Source organism: Seriola aureovittata, chromosome 9 (genome assembly GCF_021018895.1).
Source record: "Seriola aureovittata isolate HTS-2021-v1 ecotype China chromosome 9, ASM2101889v1, whole genome shotgun sequence".
NCBI classification, from domain to species: domain Eukaryota; kingdom Metazoa; phylum Chordata; class Actinopteri; order Carangiformes; family Carangidae; genus Seriola; species Seriola aureovittata.
Window position 1 is genome coordinate 24,109,654 of NC_079372.1, and position 25,652 is coordinate 24,135,305.

The 25,652-nt window shown below is 40.4% G+C and overlaps 1 protein-coding gene and 9 non-coding genes across 12 annotated transcripts in view; all 10 read left to right on the plus strand.

Annotated features, from left to right (window-relative positions):
• Positions 1-25,652, plus strand: part of itpr3 (inositol 1,4,5-trisphosphate receptor, type 3) — a 78,995-nt gene that overhangs the window by 11,490 nt on the left and 41,853 nt on the right. For all 3 annotated transcript variants that reach the window (XM_056384646.1, XM_056384647.1, XM_056384648.1), the window contains exons 2-21: positions 2,040-2,110; positions 5,594-5,715; positions 5,892-5,978; positions 8,794-8,952; positions 9,327-9,425; positions 9,828-9,911; positions 10,096-10,242; positions 10,341-10,436; positions 10,896-10,940; positions 11,614-11,756; positions 11,864-11,963; positions 13,028-13,188; positions 13,313-13,454; positions 13,535-13,699; positions 15,113-15,285; positions 15,384-15,503; positions 15,893-15,974; positions 16,556-16,671; positions 17,041-17,292; positions 25,434-25,578. In XM_056384646.1, the coding sequence (XP_056240621.1) occupies positions 2,040-2,110; positions 5,594-5,715; positions 5,892-5,978; positions 8,794-8,952; positions 9,327-9,425; positions 9,828-9,911; positions 10,096-10,242; positions 10,341-10,436; positions 10,896-10,940; positions 11,614-11,756; positions 11,864-11,963; positions 13,028-13,188; positions 13,313-13,454; positions 13,535-13,699; positions 15,113-15,285; positions 15,384-15,503; positions 15,893-15,974; positions 16,556-16,671; positions 17,041-17,292; positions 25,434-25,578 (2,509 nt within the window). The remainder of the gene's footprint in view (positions 1-2,039; positions 2,111-5,593; positions 5,716-5,891; positions 5,979-8,793; positions 8,953-9,326; positions 9,426-9,827; positions 9,912-10,095; positions 10,243-10,340; positions 10,437-10,895; positions 10,941-11,613; positions 11,757-11,863; positions 11,964-13,027; positions 13,189-13,312; positions 13,455-13,534; positions 13,700-15,112; positions 15,286-15,383; positions 15,504-15,892; positions 15,975-16,555; positions 16,672-17,040; positions 17,293-25,433; positions 25,579-25,652) is intronic.
• trnak-uuu (transfer RNA lysine (anticodon UUU)) lies at positions 17,613-17,685 on the plus strand. Its single transcript has one exon. It is a non-coding gene; the product is annotated as a tRNA-Lys (tRNA).
• Positions 18,218-18,290, plus strand: trnak-uuu (transfer RNA lysine (anticodon UUU)). The gene has a single exon. It is a non-coding gene; the product is annotated as a tRNA-Lys (tRNA).
• Positions 18,818-18,890, plus strand: trnak-uuu (transfer RNA lysine (anticodon UUU)). Its single transcript has one exon. It is a non-coding gene; the product is annotated as a tRNA-Lys (tRNA).
• Positions 19,418-19,490, plus strand: trnak-uuu (transfer RNA lysine (anticodon UUU)). Its single transcript has one exon. It is a non-coding gene; the product is annotated as a tRNA-Lys (tRNA).
• On the plus strand, positions 20,018-20,090 carry trnak-uuu (transfer RNA lysine (anticodon UUU)). Its single transcript has one exon. It is a non-coding gene; the product is annotated as a tRNA-Lys (tRNA).
• On the plus strand, positions 20,904-20,976 carry trnak-uuu (transfer RNA lysine (anticodon UUU)). Its single transcript has one exon. It is a non-coding gene; the product is annotated as a tRNA-Lys (tRNA).
• On the plus strand, positions 22,249-22,321 carry trnak-uuu (transfer RNA lysine (anticodon UUU)). Its single transcript has one exon. It is a non-coding gene; the product is annotated as a tRNA-Lys (tRNA).
• On the plus strand, positions 23,459-23,531 carry trnak-uuu (transfer RNA lysine (anticodon UUU)). Its single transcript has one exon. It is a non-coding gene; the product is annotated as a tRNA-Lys (tRNA).
• Positions 24,579-24,651, plus strand: trnak-uuu (transfer RNA lysine (anticodon UUU)). Its single transcript has one exon. It is a non-coding gene; the product is annotated as a tRNA-Lys (tRNA).

Genomic DNA, 25,652 nt, shown 5'->3' on the forward strand with positions numbered 1-25,652 from the left:
GTATATGTACATTGCGTGATATATTACAGTGTGCAGTGTATGATGTCAGAGGCTATTATGTATGATCGATTTAAGTGTTCGCCAGCGTGATGGCTTGTGGAAAGAAACCTTTCTTGTGTCTGGTTGTGGGGGCGTACAGTGCTCTGTAGCAATATGAGTAATACCTCGACCACACAAACACACACACACAGACACAGACATGTACGCACACGCACGCGCACAAACGCACACACACAGAGGGCCTCCTGCTGAATGTAGTTAATGTGTGTATGAATGGACAGGTAATCCTGCTGACTACAGTCTGTCTGCTCACTGCATGAAAAGAGAGATTTAACAGGTGTGTGTGTGTCTCCACTGAGCCCCTCTCTGTTTCCTAAACACTGATGGTAAGAGAGATTTACTCTAATGACCACACACAGAGTCGTGCCCTGACTGGTCAGGCATCACTGCTTCGACCTTAAATAGTCACATTTACTAAAAAAAACCCTGAAAAAAACACGAAAAAGAAAGACAAAGCTGACAGAGTTTATTTGAAGTCAAAGTTCTGACCCCTCATAGTCAAAAACACAGGATTCAATTGCAAAATCATTGAAATCTGTCCAGTGGGTAAAACACTGTGGCATGTGTTAATATGTGTTTCGTTTGCCTGAAATATTGACTATCTTTGAAAAATAGTGGCCTTTTGAAATTTCAAGTGGCTAATGGGATTTTTTTAATCAATGGCCTCAGAGTGATAAACATACCAATTTTCATCCTTTTGTCCACATATGAAAGATTTTTCCAGTTATCTGCTGCAGTATTAAGCTTTCTTTTAAAAACTACTCAGAGAGCAGCTTCTCTGATATCTACAGGTCGTGTGATTCACAGCTTTGGGCCGTAAGTGACAAAGGCCGTATGTTATACTCACTGTGGTTCATAGATAGGATTCTGGTCTGCACAAACGATTGGCAGAAATGATTGGCCTTTATATGAATGCAGCTTTGATCATATACTTCAGACATATATGTCAAACTCAATGTCCTTCATGCTTTGTGTTTAAGGTTAAACGTGTGTAAATGGAGTGACTGTGAGGACGAACAGCTGTGTGTCATCAGTTCACAGCAACAGACACGTTGACCACGGTGACTGAACTGTTCCTTACACTTCATGTCTCAGTGTGAACTCACAAACCGTCCAGTAAGAACACGTATCTAAGAATAGGAGAGGAGTAACCACAGGCGGTAGCGTGATGCAGCAGGGTGTTTCCTGTCCTCCTCCAAAAAAAAAAAAAACACTATCACTGCATCTGCAAGTTTTAACATGTCAACTACAAGTCACTTCACACCCAGCTGCAGATCAAGCTCCAAGACAAACCATCAGTTTGTGCATTGACTCCTCACTGCTCACCTCTGACAGGGAGAGTCTTTAAACAGTGAATTATTTTCATGTTTCGTCACTGTCATCTGATCTGAGTTCAGTTTGGTTTGAAAAGTTTGCGCAGCACACTGTTTTATCTGATTCTGCTCGTCCGGTGGAAATCAGTATATCAACACAAGTATGAACTTCATGTCAGTATCTATCTGAACCATTGGGTCCTTTTTATAAGTTCAACCTCCTTTTGGGGTTTAATTGTCAGCTAACACAATAACCCAACAAAGGGCCACAGGCCGGACTCGTCTCTCAAACAGAGCACAAAACATTTTCCACTTCCATCATGTTTAATGTCTTTTATTTGTTTGACAGTTTTTTTTTCTTTTTATCTCAGTGTGTTTGGTCTCTTAGTCTTTCCACAATTTGAAAAGGTAAAAGCTGGACACTCTTATATCAAAAGCCCTTAATTAACAAATGACATAGTCCTTCATTTACACATACTGACAAATACATTATTGATCACTTCAAGGAATTATTAAGGTTTGTGTCAAAGGTTTGAAATATCCAGGTATTTAACAGGTTTGCTCCAGTAGTGAGAAAATCCATTAATTAACCCCTTAAATCCTGTTATTAACACCTGAATGATGTCTTAATTAATGATGTGTCTCCACTGTGGTCTGTGTCTGCAGGTTGGTAGATGACCGCTGTGTGGTCGAACCTGCTGCTGGAGATTTGGAGAATCCTCCAAAGAAGTTCAGAGGTAGAACCGTGTGTGTGCGTGTGTGTGTGTGTGTGTGTGTCTGTGTATTAATATCAATACCAATTTTCTGCTGTTACTTTGTTTGAGTATTGTCTATGTCCCACATCATCTCTTTACAAACAGGTCTTATATTATGAAGCTGGTCTTGTTAGTAGGTGTAAATGTTTAGTAACAGCTGATCTCTGCACAAGAACTAGTGTGTGGAACCTGTTTAATTAATGAATTAAACAACTTCACTTTAAAGAGACCTCAGAACAGCAGATCAAGGTTTAGATTAGTCTTTAATGCTCAGTGATGCTGTTAAAGGTTTGTTAACATCAGCAAGAAAATAATTTATATATTAAAATATTTTCAATTATGAGCATTCTTACTTTAACCTCCTCAGTACCCATGGACTCAGCCTGACTCTTTTCCAGGGTCAGGTCCTGGGTCAGGTCACTGTTATAAGAACCAAGTGGACCCATGAAAACCTCCAGTGTATGAATTATAAATAACGTGTGTGTGATGTGAGTCCAGCTCAAATCATCAGAGACGGCTGGTGGAGAAGATTTTCCACCAACCCCTCACTGATGAGGACACACACACACACACACACATATATAAATATAAAGCAGCACGTTACCATCTGCTCCGTGCTGTTTGTGAGTTCTGGGACAGTTGAACTAGTTTAGAAGTAGATCACAGTGACTGACGGCTCAGTGTCGTGTCATGCTGATTTACTGTAATTTAATTTATTTACTCACAAGACTGAGGCTTTAGTTTGACAGTGTGAGGAGGATGATTTCAGAAACTTTTTTAATCAGGTGTCGGAGCCAAATTCTTCATGTCAAAATATTGTGTAAACATTATTTTTATTGCCCCATAGGATATTTAGTTGTTAACGTAATTGTGCTCTGCGTTAAGCAAAAGGGTGTTTTTATTTTCGAAATAGAATATGGAGTCTACACCGTTTTTTCCCATGTTTCCCCTTCACCACTCCTGGAAGGTTTTCAGAACCCAGCTGGGTCCCAGGTAGAGCCGTACCATACAGTTTTTGACGGCATGTAATTTTCAGTCTTTCATCTTATTGTTAGGCTTAAATAACCTTTGTTGTTTATGTTTCTAGTCACAGAAAACAATACTTTGTTTTCTTGGTTTGGTTTTTCTTGGTTTCAGAGCGTGTCTAACTACATGCATCATACCTGGAGCCACAAGGCAAGTTTGGATTGCAGGATTGCCTGAACAACAGTCCTGTAATGATCTTAGCTGGATACTCACTCACTCACTCACTCACTCACTCACTCACTCACTCACTCACTCGGGGGACATGAATTGTTGAAAACAGGCAGGTTTAATATCTTCATCTTCTAGTTTTGAACCCATTTTTTCACTATTTTTAACTCATGTTATAATATTCCTGCTAACTCTGGCTACTTGCAGCTAAAAGTGTGTGTGAGAGAGGTGATGTGACATCAGTGTCTCAGTCAACATGAATCACTGAGCCAGGTTGATTTGAACTGGACTGAACAGGATCCAGATCCACTGGTCCGTCTGTTGAGGATGTGGGTTGTAGAGCAACGTCTAAAAACTTAATCTTAGTCTGAGGACAGAGAGCAGGAGAGGAGAGAAATATTTTTCCTTTATTGGAGCGGATCGCACAGAGACCTCAGGCCTTTATTAGAGCGGTGACAGGAAGTGATGAGAGAGAGAATAACAAAGGTTTTTCCATCGTTTTTTTTTTTTTTTTTTTTAATATTTGTGTGATTACACTTCATTATAAAGAACTGACTTTCACTATCTACAGTACATTAAACATCACATTTATGTTTTCATCATTGTGTTCAAATGAAAAAACAGAAACCTGAGACGTAAATTAAAGAAAAACACAAGCTTGTGTTTGACGTCATTAATGACACAAACGTGTGTGGTTGTTTGTAGTTTGTCTGCAACTAATAAATGGTAAAAATTAATTTCTACTAATGAGACTCAGTTACCATAATCATGCAATTAAATGTGCAAAAAGACACATAAAGCCTGTGTGTATTTGTGTGTGTCTGTGTATGTGGTTGTGTACGCATGTTAAAAACTAATTTCCCTAAGTCAAGATGACTTAAGGAAAGCGACTTTACATCGATCGTTACAATACCAGAGTGATTACACACAGGCGAGGTATGTTTGCCTTACAACACACACACACACACACACACACACACACACACACACACAACACACACACACACACACACACACACACACACAGTAAAAGTGTGCAGGATCTGCAGGAGGAGAGTCAATATTTACCTCCTCTCTCTCTCTCTCTCTCTTACATCCTTTTACTTGTGAATTTTTCTGTGTGCCAGCTCTCATCCAATCATCCAAAGAATAATACTAATTATTACTAATACTAATAATAATGTATATCTGGATTATTATCGAATCTATTGTGATTTTTATTTTTATGTTTGTATCTGGTTTTATTAGAAGAACCATTGTATTTTATCACAATTTATTATTAAACCTGGTTTTATTACTGTAATCAGTTTTTATCACCATCTCACATTCAACACGTGAAGCTGGTTTTGTAGAGGTTTGTATGCTTCTGCATTGTGACGTTGTTGTGTTATGTGTTACCTAACCTTACCGTAGTTTACCATACCTTACCTTACCTTGCCTTATTTTACCTAACCTTACCATACCATTCAGACTAGAACATTTACCTGATGGGTTGTGATGAAATTCAGCATAGACATTGATGCTGCCAAGAGGATGAATCCTTGTGACTCTGGAGGTGTTTGATTTATCTGCTAGCACCTCCAGCAGGTCAGGAATTCAGAGTCATAGTGTTTATTCAAAGTCTGGAGGGTCAGGTCTGGTCCCCCTGACGGGAGGTCTGCAGTTGGACTCTCCTCGAAAGGATCAGTTACAGTCTCTAACTTTTGGATGCTAGCGTGCAGTCTAGAGCTGAACCTGAGTCTCAGTCATGAACCAGCAGACAGTTAAAAAGTGAAATGTCGTTTGATTTGACAGGATACCAATGTCTGATGTTCCCCATCAATGATTTACAGTTTTCCAGTAAGTTATTTCATGTTTAATGACTCACTGCTATTTAATCAGCTTATTGACAGGAAGTCTGTATTTGGTTGTGGGGCAGAGATAGAACTAATGTCAGATGCTTCACCAGTTTGATGTTCAGAAACAAAAAAAGCCAGAAAGTCTCAGGTGCTCACTCCACTGACAAGTCATCACTCGGGACCTAATCACGCCAGCCAGTTGAAACGCAGCACAACCTCATGTGACTCAAAATGTTAAATAAAACAGAATAAAGATTACATTTAAAGACAATATAGATAATAAAACCAAAAACGTTCTTTATTTAATTTTTTCATTCCTTTGCATGTTGTCTGTTGTTTCTAAGAAATTGAGACCAAATGACTCTTTAGTACTGTGTCATTAAATCGAACTGTACTCAGATATTCTACTGTGTTTTACTGTGTCTTCACTCAGATTGCCTGTTCAAGGTTTGTCCCATGAGTCGGTACTCAGCTCAAAAACAGTTCTGGAAAGCCAAACAAGCCAAACATGAGAAGGACAAGATCGGGGACGTGGTTCTTCTGCAGAAACTGCAGGTAACGGACACACATTTAACACACCTGAAACAACTGTCTGACCTGACTCAGTCATATCAGAGGATCAGTTCCAGTCTTAAGGTTAAACACATCCTGTGTGTGTGTGTGTGTGTGTGTGTGTGTGTGTGTGTGTGTGTGTGTGTGTGTGTGTGTGTGTGTGTGTGTGTGTCTTGCAGCACGCGTCCAACCTGGAGCAGAAGCAGAACGAGACAGAAAACAAGAAAGTCCATGGAGATGTTGTAAAATATGGAACTGTCATGCAGGTAAAAAACTTATTAAATAAATTTACTATGTTTATAATCCTCAATGGATTATTTATAATCTGTTTTCATATTCCAGCATCAGACACCACTGATGTGATTTTGATAAACTCTGTCCAGCACTGAAAATAAGACTGATCAGGAAAGAACAATTACAGTTTAATAGATCACTGATTGACTCAGACATATTGGCTGCATGTTTACTACTAACGTGTCCCTGTTAACAGTAGACTTGGGTTGATACTTGATATTATCGAATATTTTGATATTTCCCGGTATATGTGATAATACTATCTTTTTTTTTAGCTGTCTGTCCTCCTCTGTCCGTAAAATACAATAATATAATTAAATATATATTATAGCCCCCACCACGTCCCACCCAAGGCTAGTTAACGTAGAAACCAGTTGGTATGTTTGATGTGTCACTGTGTATTCAGAGGCAACAAGAAGCAGATTTTCATCTCTGGACTGATCGTTCATCTCACTGTATATCACTGGAGTCATGCAGCTGAAAATAACAGTATTTTTTTACATTTAGATTTTCTTTTATTGCATCTGCTTTTATCGCTCATTTAACAGTAGGCCTACTTTTCCAACATTTCTGTTTTTCCTGGGAGTCTGAAGTCTCAAGGGCACCCTCCCATTTTGTTGTTTCTCCCGTGACACTCTTTTGCACGGTCCTCAACCTTTATTATAAATAATCGTCCTACACAAATCCATGATGCTTCCATGATGATGTTTTTCTGACGTTATCCAAGTGGTCAGCTTGTGTATGACACAAAATCCACACACATTCAGTTTAACGTCATTGAAAATATCCTGTATTTTGAAACCTACATTTTGGCAGGTATGAGTAGGCAGTAACAGCACACATGGGAAGAAATAAAACAAGATAATGTTTGATAACAGTTGAGGTCCAGAGCCTCTAACTTGTTGGAAAGTCAATCAAACGAATATAAAGAGATGCAAAACATCACTAAGTGAATGCGAAGAGACCTAAACCAAACAGAAAAAGACATGGCGACCACAGAAACCTGTCGCTTGTCTGTTTGACAGCTGGAGGGTTTTCTTCATATTTATTCACTACAAACAGCCACAGGATAGAGGGCTGACAGTTGTTAGCATGTTAGCCAACAACACTTGTTCTGTCCGTTATTTTACTCAAGTTTAATGTTTCCCTTCCACTGTAAAATGAAGTCTAACAGCTCTGAGATCAATTTTCCATTCAAACTGTGTCTTCGCCTCAATTCATCTACCTAAACTGAACTTGGGTCTTGTTGCTTCCACTTGTTTTTTTTTCATCGATTTCCTGCTGACTCAGCAGTGTTTTCTTATTCAAGTTTAGACATTTTCAGCGCCCATGACTTAGCCTCAGTTTGCTTTGCATTTCCTTTCACTGCACTGAAGACTTGACTTTTCATGTGAAGCAGCGGCAGTAGGAAATGTGTTAGCAGTAAAACAGTGAGTCTGATATCTATCACATCAAACTACAAAACCACATTTAATGGTCTTAAAGATTAGATTTTTACTATTTCTGCATCACATTTTTAGTGGCTCTACTTGATATTCTTATACTAATTACTATATAAATATAATGTAATAATAATAATATACAATAATAATGATGATGAATGAAATGACAGGTGGTGGGGATGAACCTACAAAGAATTATTATTATTATATTATTTTATAATTATTATATACTCTTCTCTGTCTCTCACCTAGCTGTGGTCAGTTGTATAAACAAGGCAACATCCATTGCCATGACAACCAGTTGGCTCACACCCCTCTCCTCCCATTTTTATGGTGGCAACATGTTCTTTTGACTGTGCTGATATATGTATGATTTTTACACAGACACGCACAGACACGCGCACACACACACACACACACACACACACACACACACACACACAAGGTGACAAGCTGGGTGTGGACCCTGTTGAGTGAAACTGAGTCAGATTATGAAGATAAAGATTCCTGTGGTAGAATGGTGTGTGTGTGTGTGTGTGTTGAAGGTGTGGAGAGGATGACATGGGTCATAGCACTCCTTTAAACTGTAGTACAAACTGCAGCTGCACTACGACTTTCACATATTTAAACACACACATGTTCTGTATGAAAATGACGAAAATGAATTCTGTATTTTTCTGTTTAACATGATCAGTCTCAAACTAACAATATGCATAGCTAACTTTAGCATTAGCAGCTGTTCACTTACCAGTCTAGAAGAAATGTTCAGCATGCATGAGTTAACCAACAGCTGTCTCCAAAGGACGAAAGAAACACTCTTGTTTTGCTTCTTTTTCCATCACTTATTTTCTTCCTCTGAAGTTAGCATGCTAACCAGCTAGCACCGGCTCAGTTGGCCTACCTCGTCACTTTCTGATACTGAGTCACTGTAATTATTGTATATATATATATATATATATATATATACAATAATTGTAAAGGACAGGTTCACAACTTTTCAAGCCTGTCTTAAAACAATACTCAGGTATTTTACCTTGCTTTAGTTGTTCTTCCTGGAGTGGACATTAAAAGATAATTTTCTAATGCACTCTCAGTGGAAGTGATGGGGGACAAAATCCAGTCCTCCTTCCATGATTTTTCTGCCACCTGAGTTTGACAAATCAGGTGGATATGTTCAAGGTCTTTGTTTGTTTTTACTATCCTTCCACTGCAGCTCATCTGTGAAGAAATTAAAACGACTGTAACTTTGGAGAATGTTCAGCTGATATGCCCAAACACAGTTAAGAAAATAACATAACGTGAAATGAATATAAAATAAATATGGACAAATGATCTCTGTCTCCAGCTGCTCCATATGAAGAGCAATAAATACCTGACGGTGAACAAGCGTCTGCCGGCTCTGCTGGAGAAGAACGCCATGCGAGTCACTCTGGACAGTACGGGGAATGAAGGCTCCTGGCTCTTCATCCAGCCGTTCTGGAAGCTCCGCGCCAACGGAGACAACGTAAACACACATCACACCACACATTTGTACAGAGAGCATCTGTCTACCATTATGACAAATATTTTACCTGTACATAGAAATGTAATATATATATCAACAGATTTTTCTAAACATTTTCATATTTCCAGTGATCCTTTTCTTTAGTGACACCTGCCAGTAATAATAATAACAAAACTTTATTTAACACGTTGCATACAAAAAGATGTACAAGCATAACTAACAGTTGTAGTAATAGGTGTGTTAGTAGCAGTATAATGTAACTGATGCTGGTTGATCAAAAAGCTTGTACTAACTTCAGTATTGATCCTGAAGAGCAGAACATCGCAGAGCTATTAGCGGCAGTGTGAGTACTGAGTGTAAGCTGCTTGTTGCAGGTGGTGGTGGGGGATAAAGTGATCTTGAACCCGGTGAACGCTGGACAGCCGCTGCACGCCTCAAGCTACGAACTGACCGACCATCCAGGCTGCAAGGAGGTGAGAAACACACAGACACACACACACACACACACACACACACACACACAAATGTCTCCGGCTTTTACAGTTCATTTTACTTACTGGGGTTTCACATAGACTTTGACTGTGGCTTAGATAGAGCAAATAGTCAAACTCCAGATAGACATCTAAATTCATCCGTTGCACAAAGCAGTTTAGTTTTTGACTATCTTAAGCTGGCCTTTGGTACAATGAATTCTAGGTGAATTAAGACTTTTTATCAAAATAAAATAAAAAATGGCCGACCAAGGAACCACATCCAAAAGCTCAGCTCCGTTTCCCCAAGCAGAAAATGTTTGACTTCGTTGTGCCACCCTCCCTTCTGTAACCACCTGTACGCCCTCAGCAGTGCTACACATGTAGGTCTTCTTTCCTCTGCAGGTAAACTCAGTAAACTGCAACACCAGCTGGAAGATCAACCTGTTCATGATGTTCAGCGACCACAGAGAGGAAGTCCTCAAAGGAGTGAGTGAAAAGTACAGCACTACACATAGTTAATCAGCCTGAGTTGATGAGCCTAAGTGAAAAGTGAATGGGATTTTTACTGCTGGATTGAGGGCCACCTATAATATAGTATTTTAGGAATTGAGCAGAAATTACAAACAGTGCGGAACTGCCCTTTGCTTCTTTAATTGTCTTTCTCTCTCAGGGCGACGTGGTGCGTTTGTTTCACGCTGAGCAGGAAAAGTTTCTGACCTGCGACGAGTACAAGAGCAAACTCCATGTTTTCCTGCGAACCACGCTGAGGCAGTCGGCGACCTCAGCGACCAGTTCCAATGCTCTGTGGGAGGTCGAGGTACACACACACACAAATATATATATATATATAGACACACAGGGAGATTCCTCTGAAGTGGTGTTTAAGATTTGTTTGTGTGCTGATTGGTCCATCAGGTCGTCCATCATGACCCGTGTCGTGGGGGAGCGGGACACTGGAACAGTCTCTATCGTTTCAAACACCTGGCCACTGGCAACTACCTGGCTGCTGAGGTAACCATGGCAACACTGGATGGAGGGACAGATGAATGAATGAATGAATTAATCAATTAAAATTGGATTGGATTTTAAAACAACTGCCACAATATGAAATCATGAGCTTAAACTTATCTGTAACGAGATAGACATTTTACATGTCAGTTTGCATGTATGGAAGGAAAAAGATGCATGTAGGACTGCAACTAATAATTGTTTAGATAATTGTATAATCTGCTGATTAAAAAAGAATGAAAAATGCATCACAAGTTCCTAAAACATCAGTGGACAATTTTAAATGTTTTGTTGCGTCCAACTAACGAAGAAGATGTTCTGTTTATTTTCATATTTATTCAGAAGTAAAAGACGGGCAGTTTAGATGGATGGATGGACAGATGGTAGGCATGTACTGAATCTAAAGTACTTGATAGTTTTCTTGAAGTATCTTCGAAATCTTTGTATCTGCTGTTGTTGTAGGAGAATCCGGGTTATAAAGGAGACACTGCAGACCTCTCCTCCTCGGTGAGTCCATCTCTAAAGTTTGAGTCCATTAGAAGAAAAAGCTGCTTATTTCCTCCATCCAGTTGCCTGGTGATAGTTGTACTGTCATTGTGTCCTCACTGTCCCTGTTTTAACTGCATCACTGTCATCACTTTAAACATCAAGGAGGCTGACTGATTTAAGGCAGTGGCAGTGGTATGACAGGTGACCTTTTTGTGACCATAATGTAAATACTTCTTCGACTTTACTATGTTGTATTTGATATTTTAGTAGCTGTGTGTGATTTAAACTAATAACTAAAAATACCCCTCATCAAAGGTTGAGCTGTGAGTACAAGCAGAGTGATTTTGAAAGTTTTCAGATTGTCTAATTTGAATACTTTTTAGAAACCTGAGAATGTAAAACTTTCTGGTACTTAAAAAAAAAAAAGGTTCTGACCATCGGCATAGGAACCACTGAAAGACTAAAAAGGCAGCAAATGTGTCCAAGTCATATTTTGAAAATCAATCACTGATTTCTATAGAAACAGAGGCAAAGAAAAGTCAGCTGTTATGTATATTACATTATTTTATTACATCGCTGTATCAGCGCAAAAAAGCAAAAAGTGGAAAATTCCCCCCACCATTTCAGTGACCCCTTCTGTTTGAAGGACAGAGCCTCCTCAGCCTCACCCTGACCTCTGACTTCTCTGTAGATGGACGGCAGTCGTAGCAACAAGCGCTCCCACGGCGAGAGGATCAAGTACAAGCTGGTAGCAGTGCCTCATGGGAACGACATCGCTTCGCTGTTCGAGCTGGACCCGACCACGCTGCAGAAGACTGACTCATTCGTGCCACGGTAGGAACTACTAACAGCAAATGTTTCCTTAATAAGCTGGGATGAGACAAACACTGTTTCAGATTAGAGGAAGAGTTTGAATAGAAACTGACCTGCTTGTCTTCCAGAAACTCATACGTACGACTGAGACATCTGTGCACCAACACCTGGATCCAGAGCACCAACGTCCCCATCGACATAGACGAGGAGAGACCCATCAGACTTATGGTGAGGATACAGCCTACGAAGGTGTGGCCACAAAGGGTTAACTGATAAGAAACTGTTTCATCTACAGAGGATTTTCGCTGTGCGTCACCAGCTGTACCTGCCTTTACCGCGGCTCCTGTGGCCTAGCAACCTTGCCAACACGTAAAGATTTTTCACAAAAATTTGAGGTTTTAAGGCCATTGGTTCTAACAGTTGAACCATTAGCTGTTGAACTGAGCTGAAACCAAATATTTACATTTAAAAATGTAATCCTCAGGCTCTCTGTCAATGTGGTTAACTTTAATTACTGGCACGCAATGAATCTTGCGATAGGTTGAGCCATGAAGGATCCACCTGTTGGATGTTTCGTTGCCCAAGAAAAGAAGGACACATTTCTCTGCTCCATTTGAAGGATACATCATAATGGGAGAGCCTAGATGCGCCGCTGTGACACAATCGGTCTTCAAATGCAGCCTCTGAAGGATGCGGCCCCTGAAATGGGACACAGTTTATATGTGTAATGAAGCTAGCAGCTCTGTGAGACTGGACACAGCAGTGCTTTGAGCTAGCTCTTCAATCTTAGGTTAGCGTTTTAGCATGCTAACATTTGATAATTAAATGCTAATTAATAATAAAAATAATAAATTATATTTATATCATCATTTATATATTATACAGTATATATCATATAATGTTATTTATATGTTTATGTAACTTTTCAAAACACACAAAGTTCTTAAAACTGCTGAGTGTAGGGAACGTCATTGATTTTGCAGGTATTTGGTCATGAAACAAAGTCATGGACCACTACTAATGTTGACCCGATGGTGGCGCTAGGAGAAAAGTCAGAGGAAGTTATTACAGTTCATCCTGGGGGAAACATGAACGTCTGAACCACATTTCACCACAATCTGTCCAGCAGTTGTTGAACTATGGCACTCAAACTTATGGTGGCGCTTCAAGTCAATGGATCAATGTGAGCAAGATAGATCCTCTGGAGACCATGAATAGTTGTAAGTTCATGGCAATTACTGTTGCTCAGTGTTTGAAGTGTATATAAACCACTGTGTCGCCTCCTCTTGCAGTTAGGAACGTGTCCCACTAAAGAGGATAAGGAGGCCTTTGCTATTGTCTCAGTTCCTGTGATGGAGATCAGAGATCTGGACTTTGCCAACGATGCCAGCGCCATGTTGAGCACCGTGGTGGACCAGTTCAACCAGGGCTTCATCAGCCAGAACGACCGTAGGTACGACAGTGTGTGTGTGTGTGTGTGTTGTGTGTGTGTGTGTGTGTGTGTGCGTGCGCGTGTATGTGTGTGGAGGCAGGCCTTGCACGAAGAATTAATATCCACAGGTGTTTATGTTGCTCAGGTTTGCCGTCAAGCTGTTGGAGGACGTGGTTTTCTTTGTGGCCGATGTCATTAACAGCGGCCAGTCAGTCCTGGATGTCGTCATGACCAAAGCCAACCGAGAAAGACAGAAACTGATGAGAGAACAGAACATCCTAAAACAGGTTTGATCCAAACATTACTCAGGGATTTAAAAAGAAGTCAGTGACAAAAACTAACACCTTGTGTGCGATTGTGTGTTCAGATCTTTGGCATCATTAAGGCTCCCTTTAAGGACCGTGGGGGAGGGGAGGGTCCCCTGCTTCGTCTGGAGGAGCTGGCTGACCAGAAAAACGCTCCCTACCAGTACATGCTCAGACTCTGCTACAGAGTCCTCCGACACTCCCAGGAAGACTATCGCAAGAACCAGGTGAGGAGGAAGATGAAGATGACCCCCCTTCTCAACAGCCTGTCAACCACAACTCACTATGTTCACTTTAAATATGTCATTTCTATTGACAATGAGGGGGGATATGTCCCCTTCACTTTTATTGTTTCATGTTGATTTTCTAATTTCGTGGTTTCCTCTTTCTCTCTGAATGTTGTGCTCTGACTGTCCAGAAAACAGAAGATCTGAACTGATAAAAATATTGATCTGAGTTGCTTGTAGTTATTAACTTGTGCTCGAAACAAATAAGCTTAATTAGCAGCAGCTCGTGGTGTGGCTAGTGTTTTGCTGACTTTTTTGCCCCCAGTTTTGTCTCTCAGATGACATAAAGGCTACTCTACATTTTGATAAAGGTTGTTGGCGGAGTATCTACAAACAATACTCAGGACCAGGGTAGGAATTTCATGGCAGCTACGATGGCCATGGTGTTGCACCTCCCAAGTGCTGTGATGCCCTTGAAAAAATTGCACACCCTACAGCCACCATGGCATTTGTGCCTATGCTATTGTCAAAATCTTGAAGTTGCTTTAAAAGCATCACTGCAGCAGTCCTTGCAGGTTGGACTGGTTGCATATACTGTTAACTTCTAATTAACTAGTTAACTCTCTGCTTCGGTTGCCAGCATCACCGCTCTCTCTCTCTCTCTCTCTCTCTTTCTCTCTCTTAGCCGCTACACAAACATTTACGTTCAGATCTGTTGCTGAAAGGAGCTGCTCTATTCCTGTAACAATATTCTGTCTCAAACTTCTCAAACTTACTATAGATCTTGCACAGAGATGATAAATTAGTGTAATTTGCTCATTTACTTGCTACCGCTGCCTCTTAACAGTTAATGTGTTAGTTTAATAGTTTCCACACACATTGGTGCATGCGTAAAATGCTGCAATATAAGTCAAGTTATTTAATTGTAAGCATCAAATCACGCTTTTGTGTCACCAAAGGCCAAATGGCCCTGCCCCTAAAATGGTGAAATTCCTAGCCTGCTCAGGGTTGAATAAAAGGTACTGCCAACTTCTTATTTTAGATTTTTATCTGCAACAAATATTCTTCTGAAAAGATGCCAGAGTTGAACATTAAAAATGGAGTTGACGGTAAAGAACATTTCTCCTTGTAGCAAAAGTGCAAATACAAAATTATTTATTATCAAGTATGTATCAGGTATCTATCAAGGAACTAAAAGTGATTTTTTTTTGTATTAATACTTTATTGTTCACCTCCCCACTTGTGAAGTGCCCATCTAAAGTCCCATTTAAAGTGACACTACATTGGTTTCATACCGCACTCCCATAAAGTTGGGGGCCTCATAAAAGACAGAAAGGAGAAGAAAAATAAGAAGTGGTTGATTTGTCTGTTCTCTCATTCCCTTCCCCACTCTTTCTTCCCTCGTCCCTCCAGGAGCACATAGCAAAGCAGTTTGGTGTGATGCAGAGTCAGATTGGTTATGACATCCTGGCAGAGGACACCATCACTGCCCTGCTGCACAATAACCGCAAACTGCTGGAGAAACACATCACCAAGACCGAGGTGGAGACCTTCGTCAGCCTGGTCCGCAAGAACCGAGAGCCCAGGTACACACAGAAGGGGAAGAAATGAGGGGGGAGGTGGTTGGTATGTTGTTGTTGTTTGCTTCCTGCCCAGTTCTCAGCTATAATGTTTGTGTGTGCAGGTTTCTGGACTACCTGTCAGACCTGTGTGTGTCCAACAACGTGGCCATCCCCGTCACCCAGGAGCTCATCTGTAAATGTGTGCTGGACCCCAAAAACCAGGATATCCTCATCAAAACAGAGTGAGGACAGATAAAACAAATACTCTCTGCTTTATCTTAATAAATGTATCTCTGAACATTTTTGTGGCTTTCCTAAATGGGAGTAAACATTTTCCGTCCTTCCTTTCCTTCATGTTATTTCCTCCATATTATTTGTTTGTTACTCTGACCAGCAGGGAGCAGCACAGTCTCTATTTTCTGTTGCATGATGCTGTCTTGCAGGTGAACAAAAAAAGCGTTAGCATTTTAGATAATTGAGAGAAGAGCTAGATTAACATTAGCATGTTTCATTAAAATCAACAGGAATCTTTAGCTATGAGGCTGTTTTACTCCAGACTGTTGTTATGTTGATTATGATTATGATTGTCATGTATGCTATTTCTGCTCTATTTCTGTTTCGTTGCCTTTAGGCGTCGTGTCCCAAAAGAGGCGCCCCCTGGTGGTGTTCAGGGAGAGTACATGGCGATGGATGACTATGGAGATGAAGATGAGGTAGGTTTGCCAGCATATATTTTTTTATCTCAACTGCCAAGTCAGCCATTTCAAATTCAGGATGTGGAACCAAACTTTATTTTTAAATTTTAGTAGAGAGCCCAAAGTTTCCAAAGACACCAAATATATATATTTTTTGAAGGAAATGTGTATAAAATGATGCAAGGGACATATAGTATATTTCCATTTAATAGGATGATATGAAAAATAAATTAGTGCTCATCTTCGGTCTGAATATTTTTCTCACAGTAAACATCTTGTTCTAGCTTCAATGAAGAGCTAGAACATGATACCCAATATGTATGTTATACTTTGAGCAGGCTAGAATAAGATGATTTTTCCAAACCTTAAACCTTCCAGTTGGATCCTGCAAAACCAGGAATAATTTTTTCTGTCAGCTTCATTTTGTTACATTTTGCAGGTTAAGTCAAGAACAACTTGCTAAGAAAAGGAGGAAATAGTTTCAAAGAATGAATCACTGTTAACTCGTGGCTTATGAGTCTTCATTGCAATTGTGTTCCTTTCTTTAGGTAGACAGGACTATATTTCTGTGGTCGTGGTGTTCATGTCTGTTTCTGTAGGTGTGGCTGGTGTGGACAGATAAGACCAATGAGAGACAAGAGAAGAGCATCAGACAGCTGGCTCAGGAGGCGAGGCAGGGAAACGCTCATGATGAGAATGTCCTTACTTACTACAGGTAGACACACACAGAGGAGTCATCCTCTGGGTCCATGAATGTCCAAAGAAAATTTAATGGAAAACTTAAAAAAAAAAAAAAAGTTTATTATTGTTTTATATTTATATTATTATATTTATATTGATTCCAAGTAAAAGACTTGGCCCATTTGTGGTGCTGAAGGAAAAGCAAGGGTGTCACCAAAATCGTTAAGCTTCATCCTCGGGCAGCAATAAATATAAACAGCAAATTTCAGAGAAATCTTAATCTCTATCAAAGTGTATCAAGGACAGGCAGAAAATTTGTAAACTGCCCCAAAAATGATCCGTTGGTCTGTATTGCTTGCTGTACGTGACATCGTTAATGTTTACACCCTGTGCACCTTGTCAGGTACCAGCTGAAACTCTTTGCCCGGATGTGTTTGGACCGTCAGTATCTGGCCATAGATGAGATCTCCAAGCAGCTGGATGTGGAGCTCATCTTCCTGTGCATGATGGACGAGACTCTGCCCTTTGACCTCCGGGCCTCCTTCTGTCGCCTCATGCTCCATGCCCATGTGGACCGAGACCCTCAGGAGCTGGTGACCCCTGTCAAGTTTGCCCGCCTCTGGACTGAGATCCCCACCTCCATCACTATCAAAGAGTTGGTAGATTTTAATACTGCTGCGAGTATGAATGAATGGTACAATCCAAGTATTAATTGGTTTAGGCTGAATTCCTGAAGTCACTCTCTTGTGAACTGAGTCTTCGTAATGTTACACACTGTGATGTGTCTAGAGTGCTCACCTGTAAAGGTGGTTGTCTGTGAAGAGAGTCAAGCCCCATTTATTTTAAAAGATATGATTCTTTGAATCAAACCCTCTGTCTTTGCAGAAAGTGTGCTTAATGGCCACTGCTTATTTATGTATAAATTTGAGGTTTGGACTGAACAGCCGTTTTTCCTCAAGACGAGCTTGTTTTGAAGCCTGGGTAGCTCAGTCGGTAGAGCATCAGACTTTTAATCTGAGGGTCCAGGGTTCAAGTCCCTGTTCAGGCGAACACTTTCCTTTGGTCAAGTCGTCACATTATAAACTCTGTAGATGAGTTTAAAGAAGATGTTGCAAGTGGAAGCATCGTATAGAAACAATGGTATAATCCAGGCATTCACTGGATTAGGCTCAATCCACGTAACCACTCCGTTGTAAACTGATTCTTCGTAATGTTACCCACTGTAATGTCTCTAGAGTGCTAACCATCAAGTTTCTAATCGTAGTTGTCTGTGACGTGAGTCAAACCCAATTTAATTTCATGGATATGAATCTTTGGATCAAACTACGGTGAAGTTTGCACCCTGACTGCATTCCCTCTGTTTTTGCAGAGAGTGTGCTTAATGCCGTTCTCAAATGTGATAAATTGTGCGTTTGGAAAGTTCCCTATCCTCACTGGTTTGCTGGTAGTGTTATCACCAAGTTACCAAGTTTGCAACTTAAATTCAGAGTCCTTATACGTGTGGTTTACTGCTTATTCATGTATAAAGTTGAGGTTTGGATTACAGATCGGTTTTGCTTCAAGATAAGAAGCTTTGTGAAGCCTGGGTAGCTCAGTCGGTAGAGCATCAGACTTTTAATCTGAGGGTCCAGGGTTCAAGTCCCTGTTCAGGCGAGGTACCTTCCTTTGGTCAAGTCTTCACATTATAAACTGTGTAGGAGAGTTTCAAAATGATGTTTCAAGTGGAAGCATCATACAATGGTATAATCCAAGCATTCACTGGATTAGGCTCAATCTACGTTACCACTCTGTTGTAAACTGAGTCTTCGTAATGTTACCTACTGTGATGTGTCTAGAGTGCTAACCATCAAGTTTCTAATCGTAGTTGTCTGTGACGTGAGTCAAACCCAATTTAATTTCATGGATATGAATCTTTGGATCAAACTATGCTGAAGTTTGCACCCTGACTGCATTCCCTCTGTTTTTGCAGAGAGTGTGCTTAATGCCGTTCTCAAATGTGATAAATTGTGCGTTTGGAAAGTTCCCTATCCTCACTGGCTTGCTGGTAGTGTTTTCCCCACGTTAACAAGTTTGCAACTTAAATTCAGAGTCCTTATACGTGTGGTTAACTGCTTATTTATGTGTAAAGTTGAGGTTTGGACTGCAGAGTCGTTTTACCTCAAGATGAAAGGCTTTGTGAAGCCTGGGTAGCTCAGTCGGTAGAGCATCAGACTTTTAATCTGAGGGTCCAGGGTTCAAGTCCCTGTTCAGGCGAGATACCTTCCTTTGGTCAAGTCTTCACATTATAAACTGTGTAGGAGAGTTTCAAAATGATGTTTCAAGTGGAAGCATCATACAATGGTATAATCCAAGCATTCACTGGATTAGGCTCAATCTACGTTACCACTCTGTTGTAAACTGAGTCTTCGTAATGTTACCTACTGTGATGTGTCTAGAGTGCTAACCATCAAGTTTCTAATCGTAGTTGTCTGTGACGTGAGTCAAACCCAATTTAATTTCATGGATATGAATCTTTGGATCAAACTATGCTGAAGTTTGCACCCTGACTGCATTCCCTCTGTTTTTGCAGAGAGTGTGCTTAATGCCGTTCTCAAATGTGATAAATTGTGCGTTTGGAAAGTTCCCTATCCTCACTGGCTTGCTGGTAGTGTTTTCCCCACGTTAACAAGTTTGCAACTTAAATTCAGAGTCCTTATACGTGTGGTTAACTGCTTATTTATGTGTAAAGTTGAGGTTTGGACTGCAGAGTCGTTTTACCTCAAGATGAAAGGCTTTGTGAAGCCTGGGTAGCTCAGTCGGTAGAGCATCAGACTTTTAATCTGAGGGTCCAGGGTTCAAGTCCCTGTTCAGGCGAGATACCTTCCTTTGGTCAAGTCTTCACATTATAAACTTTGTAGGAGAGTTTCAAAATGATGTTTCAAGTGGAAGCATCATACAATGGTATAATCCAAACATTCACTGCATTAGGCTCAATCCACGTAACCACTCTGTTGTAAACTGAGTCTTCGTAATGTTACCCACTGTGATGTGTCTAGAGTGCTAACCATCAAGTTTCTAATCGTAGTTGTCTGTAACGCGAGTCAAACCCAATTTAATTTCACAAATATGAATCTTTGGATCAAACTATGGTGAAGTTTGCACCCTGACTGCATTCCCTCTGTGTTTGCAGAGAGTGTGCTTAATGCCGTTTTCAAATGTGATAAATTGTGCGTTTGGAAAGTTCCCTATCCTCACTGGCTTGCTGGTAGTGTTTTCCCCACGTTAACAAGTTTGCAACTTAAATTCAGAGTCCTTATACGTGTGGTTAACTGCTTATTTATGTGTAAAGTTGAGGTTTGGACTGCAGAGTCGTTTTACCTCAAGATGAAAGGCTTTGTGAAGCCTGGGTAGCTCAGTCGGTAGAGCATCAGACTTTTAATCTGAGGGTCCAGGGTTCAAGTCCCTGTTCAGGTGAGATACCTTCCTTTGGTCAAGTCTTCACATTATAAACTTTGTAGGAGAGTTTCAAAATGATGTTTCAAGTGGAAGCATGTGTCTATCACCAAGTTACCAAGTTTGCAACTTAAATTCATACGCACAATCCCTGAAGTCACTTTCTTGTGCTGAGGCTTCGTAATGTTACCAACTGTGATGTGTCTAGAGTGCTCACCATCAAGTTTGTAATTGTAGTTGTCTGTGATGGGAGTTTGGAGGTTTGGACTGCAGTTCAAGTCCCTGTTTAGGCGAGGTACCTTACTTTGGTCAAGTCTTCACATTATAAACTCTGTAGCGAAATTAAAAGAAGATGTTTCGAGTAGAAACATCATATAGAAACAAAGAAACAATGGTACAATCCAAGCATCCACTGGGTTGGGCTCAATCCACGTAACCATTCTGTTGTAAACTCAGTCTTCGTAATGTTACCCACTGTGATGTGTCTAGAGTGCTAACCATTAAGTTTCTAATCGTAGTTGTCTGTAACGCGAGTCAAACCCAATTTAATTTCACAAATATGAATCTTTGGATCAAACTATGGTGAAGTTTGCACCCTGACTGCATTCCCTCTGTGTTTGCAGAGAGTGTGCTTAATGCCGTTTTCAAATGTGATAAATTGTGCGTTTGGAAAGTTCCCTATCCTCACTGGCTTGCTGGTAGTGTTTTCCCCACGTTAACAAGTTTGCAACTTAAATTCAGAGTCCTTATACGTGTGGTTAACTGCTTATTTATGTGTAAAGTTGAGGTTTGGACTGCAGAGTTGTTGTACCTCAAGATGAAAGGCTTTGTGAAGCCTGGGTAGCTCAGTCGGTAGAGCATCAGACTTTTAATCTGAGGGTCCAGGGTTCAAGTCCCTGTTCAGGCGAGATACCTTCCTTTGGTCAAGTCTTCACATTATAAACTTTGTAGGAGAGTTTCAAAATGATGTTTCAAGTGGAAGCATGTGTCTATCACCAAGTTACCAAGTTTTCAACTTAAATTCAGAGTCCTTATATATGTGGTTTACTGCTTATTTATGTGTAATGCTCATTCGGTAGAGCATCAGACTTTTAATCTGAGGGTCCAGGGTTCAAGTCCCTGTTCAGGCGAGACACCTTCCTTCGGTCAAGTCTTCACATTATAAACTCTGTAGGGAAATTAGAAGAAGATGTTTCAAGTGGAAGCATCATATAGAAACAATGGTACAATCCAAGCATTCACTGAATTACGCACAATCCCTGAAGTCACTTTCTTGTGCTGAGGCTTCGTAATGTTACCAACTGTGATGTGTCTAGAGTGCTCACCATCAAGTTTGTAATTGTAGTTGTCTGTGATGGGAGTTTGGAGGTTTGGACTGCAATTCAAGTCCCTGTTCAGGCGAGACACCTTCCTTCGGTCAAGTCTTCACATTATAAACTCTGTAGGGAAATTAGAAGAAGATGTTTCAAGTGGAAGCATCATATAGAAACAATGGTACAATCCAAGCATTCACTGAATTACGCACAATCCCTGAAGTCACTTTCTTGTGCTGAGGCTTCGTAATGTTACCAACTGTGATGTGTCTAGAGTGCTCACCATCAAGTTTGTAATTGTAGTTGTCTGTGATGGGAGTTTGGAGGTTTGGACTGCAGTTCAAGTCCCTGTTTAGGCGAGGTACCTTACTTTGGTCAAGTCTTCACATTATAGACTCTGTAGCGAAATTAAAAGAAGATGTTTCGAGTAGAAGCATCATATAGAAACAAAGAAACAATGGTACAATCCAAGCATCCACTGGGTTGGGCTCAATCCACGTAACCATTCTGTTGTAAACTGAGTCTTCGTAATGTTACCCACTGTGATGTGTCTAGAGTGCTAACCATCATGTTTCTAATCGTAGTTGTCTGTAACGCGAGTCAAACCCAATATGGTGAAGTTTGCACCCTGACTGCATTCCCTCTGTTTTTGCAGAGAGTGTGCTTAATGCCGTTCTCAAATGTGATAAATTGTGCGTTTGGAAAGTTCCCTATCCTCACTGGCTTATTGGTAGTGTTTTCCCCACGTTAACAAGTTTGCAACTTAAATTTAGAGTCCTTATACGTGTGGTTAACTGCTTATTTATGTGTAAAGTTGAGGTTTGGACTGCAGAGGCGTTTTACCTCAAGATAAGAAGCTTTGTGAAGCCTGGGTAGCTCAGTCGGTAGAGCATCAGACTTTTAATCTGAGTGTCCAGGGTTCAAGTCCCTGTTCAGGCGAGATACCTTCCTTTGGTCAAGTCTTCACATCATAAACTGTGTAGGAGAGTTTCAAAATGATGTTTCAAGTGGAAGCATCATATAGAAACAATGGTATAATCCAAGCATTCACTGGATTAGGCTCAATCCACGTAACCAGTCTGTTGTAAACTGAGTTTTCGTAATGTTACCCACTGTGATGTGTCTATCACCAAGTTACCAAGTTTGCAACTTAAATTCAGAGTCCTTATATATGTGGTTTACTGCTTATTTATGTGTAATGCTCATTCGGTAGAGCATCAGACTTTTAATCTGAGGGTCCAGGGTTCAAGTCTCTGTTCAGGCGAGACACCTTCCTTCGGTCAAGTCTTCACATTATAAACTCTGTAGGGAAATTAGAAGAAGATGTTTCAAGTGGAAGCATCATATAGAAACAATGGTACAATCCAAGCATTCACTGAATTACGCACAATCCCTGAAGTCACTTTCTTGTGCTGAGGCTTCGTAATGTTACCAACTGTGATGTGTCTAGAGTGCTCACCATCAAGTTTGTAATTGTAGTTGTCTGTGATGGGAGTTTGGAGGTTTGGACTGCAATTCAAGTCCCTGTTTAGGCGAGGTACCTTACTTTGGTCAAGTCTTCACATTATAAACTCTGTAGCGAAATTAAAAGAAGATGTTTCGAGTAGAAACATCGTATAGAAACAAAGAAACAATGGTACAATCCAAGCATCCACTGGGTTGGGCTCAATCCACGTAACCATTCTGTTGTAAACTCAGTCTTCGTAATGTTACCCACTGTGATGTGTCTAGAGTGCTAACCATTAAGTTTTTAATCGTAGTTGTCTGTGACGTGAGTCAAACCCAATTTAATTTCATGGACATGCATCTTGGGATCAAACCATGGTGAAGTTTGCACCCTGACTGCATTCCCTCTGTTTTTGCAGAGAGTGTGCTTAATGCCGTTCTCAAATGTGATAAATTGTGCGTTTGGAAAGTTCCCTATCCTCACTGGCTTATTGGTAGTGTTTTCCCCACGTTAACAAGTTTGCAACTTAAATTTAGAGTCCTTATACGTGTGGTTAACTGCTTATTTATGTGTAAAGTTGAGGTTTGGACTGCAGAGGCGTTTTACCTCAAGATGAAAGGCTTTCTGAAGCCTGGGTAGCTCAGTCGGTAGAGCATCAGACTTTTAATCTGAGGGTCCAGGATTCAAGTCCCTGTTCAGGTGAGGTACCTTCCTTTGGTCAAGTCTTCACATTATAAACTGTGTAGGAGAGTTTCAAAATGATGTTTCAAGTGAAAGCATCATATAGAAACAATGGTATAATCCAAGCATTCACTGCATTAGGCTCAATCCACGTAACCACTCTTTTATAAACTGAGTCTTCGTAATGTTACCCACTGTGATGTGTCTAGAGTACTAACCATCAAGTTTTTAATCGTAGTTGTCTGTGACGTGAGTCAAACCCAATTTAATTACATGGATATGAATCTTTGGATCAAACTATGCTGAAGTTTGCACCCTGACTGCATTCCCTCTGTGTTTGCAGAAAGTGTTCTTAATGCCGTTCTTAAAAGGGATGAAGTGTGGATTTGGAAAGTTCCCTATCCTCACTGGTTTGCTGGTAGTGTTATCACCAAGTTACCAAGTTTGCAACTTAAATTCAGAGTCCTTATACTTGTGGGTAACTGCTTATTCATGTATAAAGTTGAGGTTTGGACTGCAGATCAAGTCCCTGTTCAGGCGAGGTACCTTACTTTGGTCAAGTCTTCACATTTTAAACTCTGTAGGGAAATTAAAAGAAGATGTTTCAAGTGGAAGCATCATATCGAAACTATGGTACAACACAAGCATTCACTGGATTATGTTGAATCCCTGAAGTTCTTTTCTTGTGCTGAGTCTTCGTAATGTTACCAACTGTTATGTGTCTAGAGTGCTGACCATCAAGTTTAATTGTAGTTGTCTGTGACGGGAATGAACCCCATTTATTTTCATGGACATGAATCTTTGGATCAATTTATGGTGAAGTTTGCACCCTGACTGCATTCCCTCTGTTTTTGCAGAGAGTGTGCTTAATGCCGTTCTCAAATGTGATAAATTGTGCGTTTGGAAAGTTCCCTATCCTCACTGGTTTGCTGGTAGTGTTATCCCCACGTTAACAAGTTTGCAACTTAAATTCAGAGTCCTTATACGTGTGGTTAACTGCTTATTTATGTGTAAAGTTGAGGTTTGGACTGCAGAGTCTTTTTACCTCAAGATAAGAAGCTCTGTGAAGCCTGGGTAGCTCAGTCGGTAGAGCATCAGACTTTTAATCTGAGGGTCCAAGGTTCAAGTCCCTGTTCAGGCGAGATACCTTCCTTTGGTCAAGTCTTCACGTTATAAACTGTGTAAGAAAGTTTCAAAATGATGTTTCAAGTGGAAGCATCGTATAGAAACGATGAACGGTCTAGAGTGCTAACCATCAAGTTTGTAATTGTAGTTGTCTGTGACGGGAGTGAAACGTTAAGTTTAGATTTGGACTGCAGATGCGTTTTTCCTCAAGATAAACACTTTTTGAAGGCTGGGTAGCTCAGTCGGTAGAGCATTAGACTTTTAATCTGATGGTCTAAGGGTTCAAGTCCCTGTTCAGGGGAAGCATCGCAAAGTTTTCATGTTTTTCATGAGTTTAAAGAAGATGTTACAAGTGTAAACATATAGAAACAATGGTACAAAAGTATTCACTGGTTTAGGCTGAAACCATGTAGCCACTCTCTTGTGAACTGAGTCCACGTAATGTTATCTACTGTGATGTGTCTAGAGTGCTGACCTGTGAGGGTGGTTGTCTAAGACGGCAGTCAAACCACATTTATTTTTAAAGAGAGGAATCTTTGGATCAAACTACGGTGAAGTTTGTACCCTGATCACAATCAATTGTGTCACATGAATTAAATAGTGCATTTGGATAGTTCCCTGGCTTCCTGGTTTTGTGTTCATCAAGTTAACAAGTATTTCCTCGAGATGTAAGGTTGTTTGAAGCATGTGTAGTTCAGTCAGTATAGAATCAGACATTTATCCTGAGGGTCAAAAATGATTCCCTGATGATATTCCTCTGTGTTGTACATAATTTGTTGTGACGTATGTCATCTTCAGTTATGATTCTAACATGGACGACAGCAGGGACAACAAGAAGAACCGTTTCTCCAACACCATGGCGTTCATGGAGGAGTATCTCAACAATGTCCTTAACGATGAACTGCCGTTTCACAATGAGGAGAAAAACAAACTCACATATGAGGTGTGTCCCTGCTCTTCTTCTTTCTCTCTTATTTTACAACTTTCCCCATCCTTCATTGTTCCTATTTTCTCCTG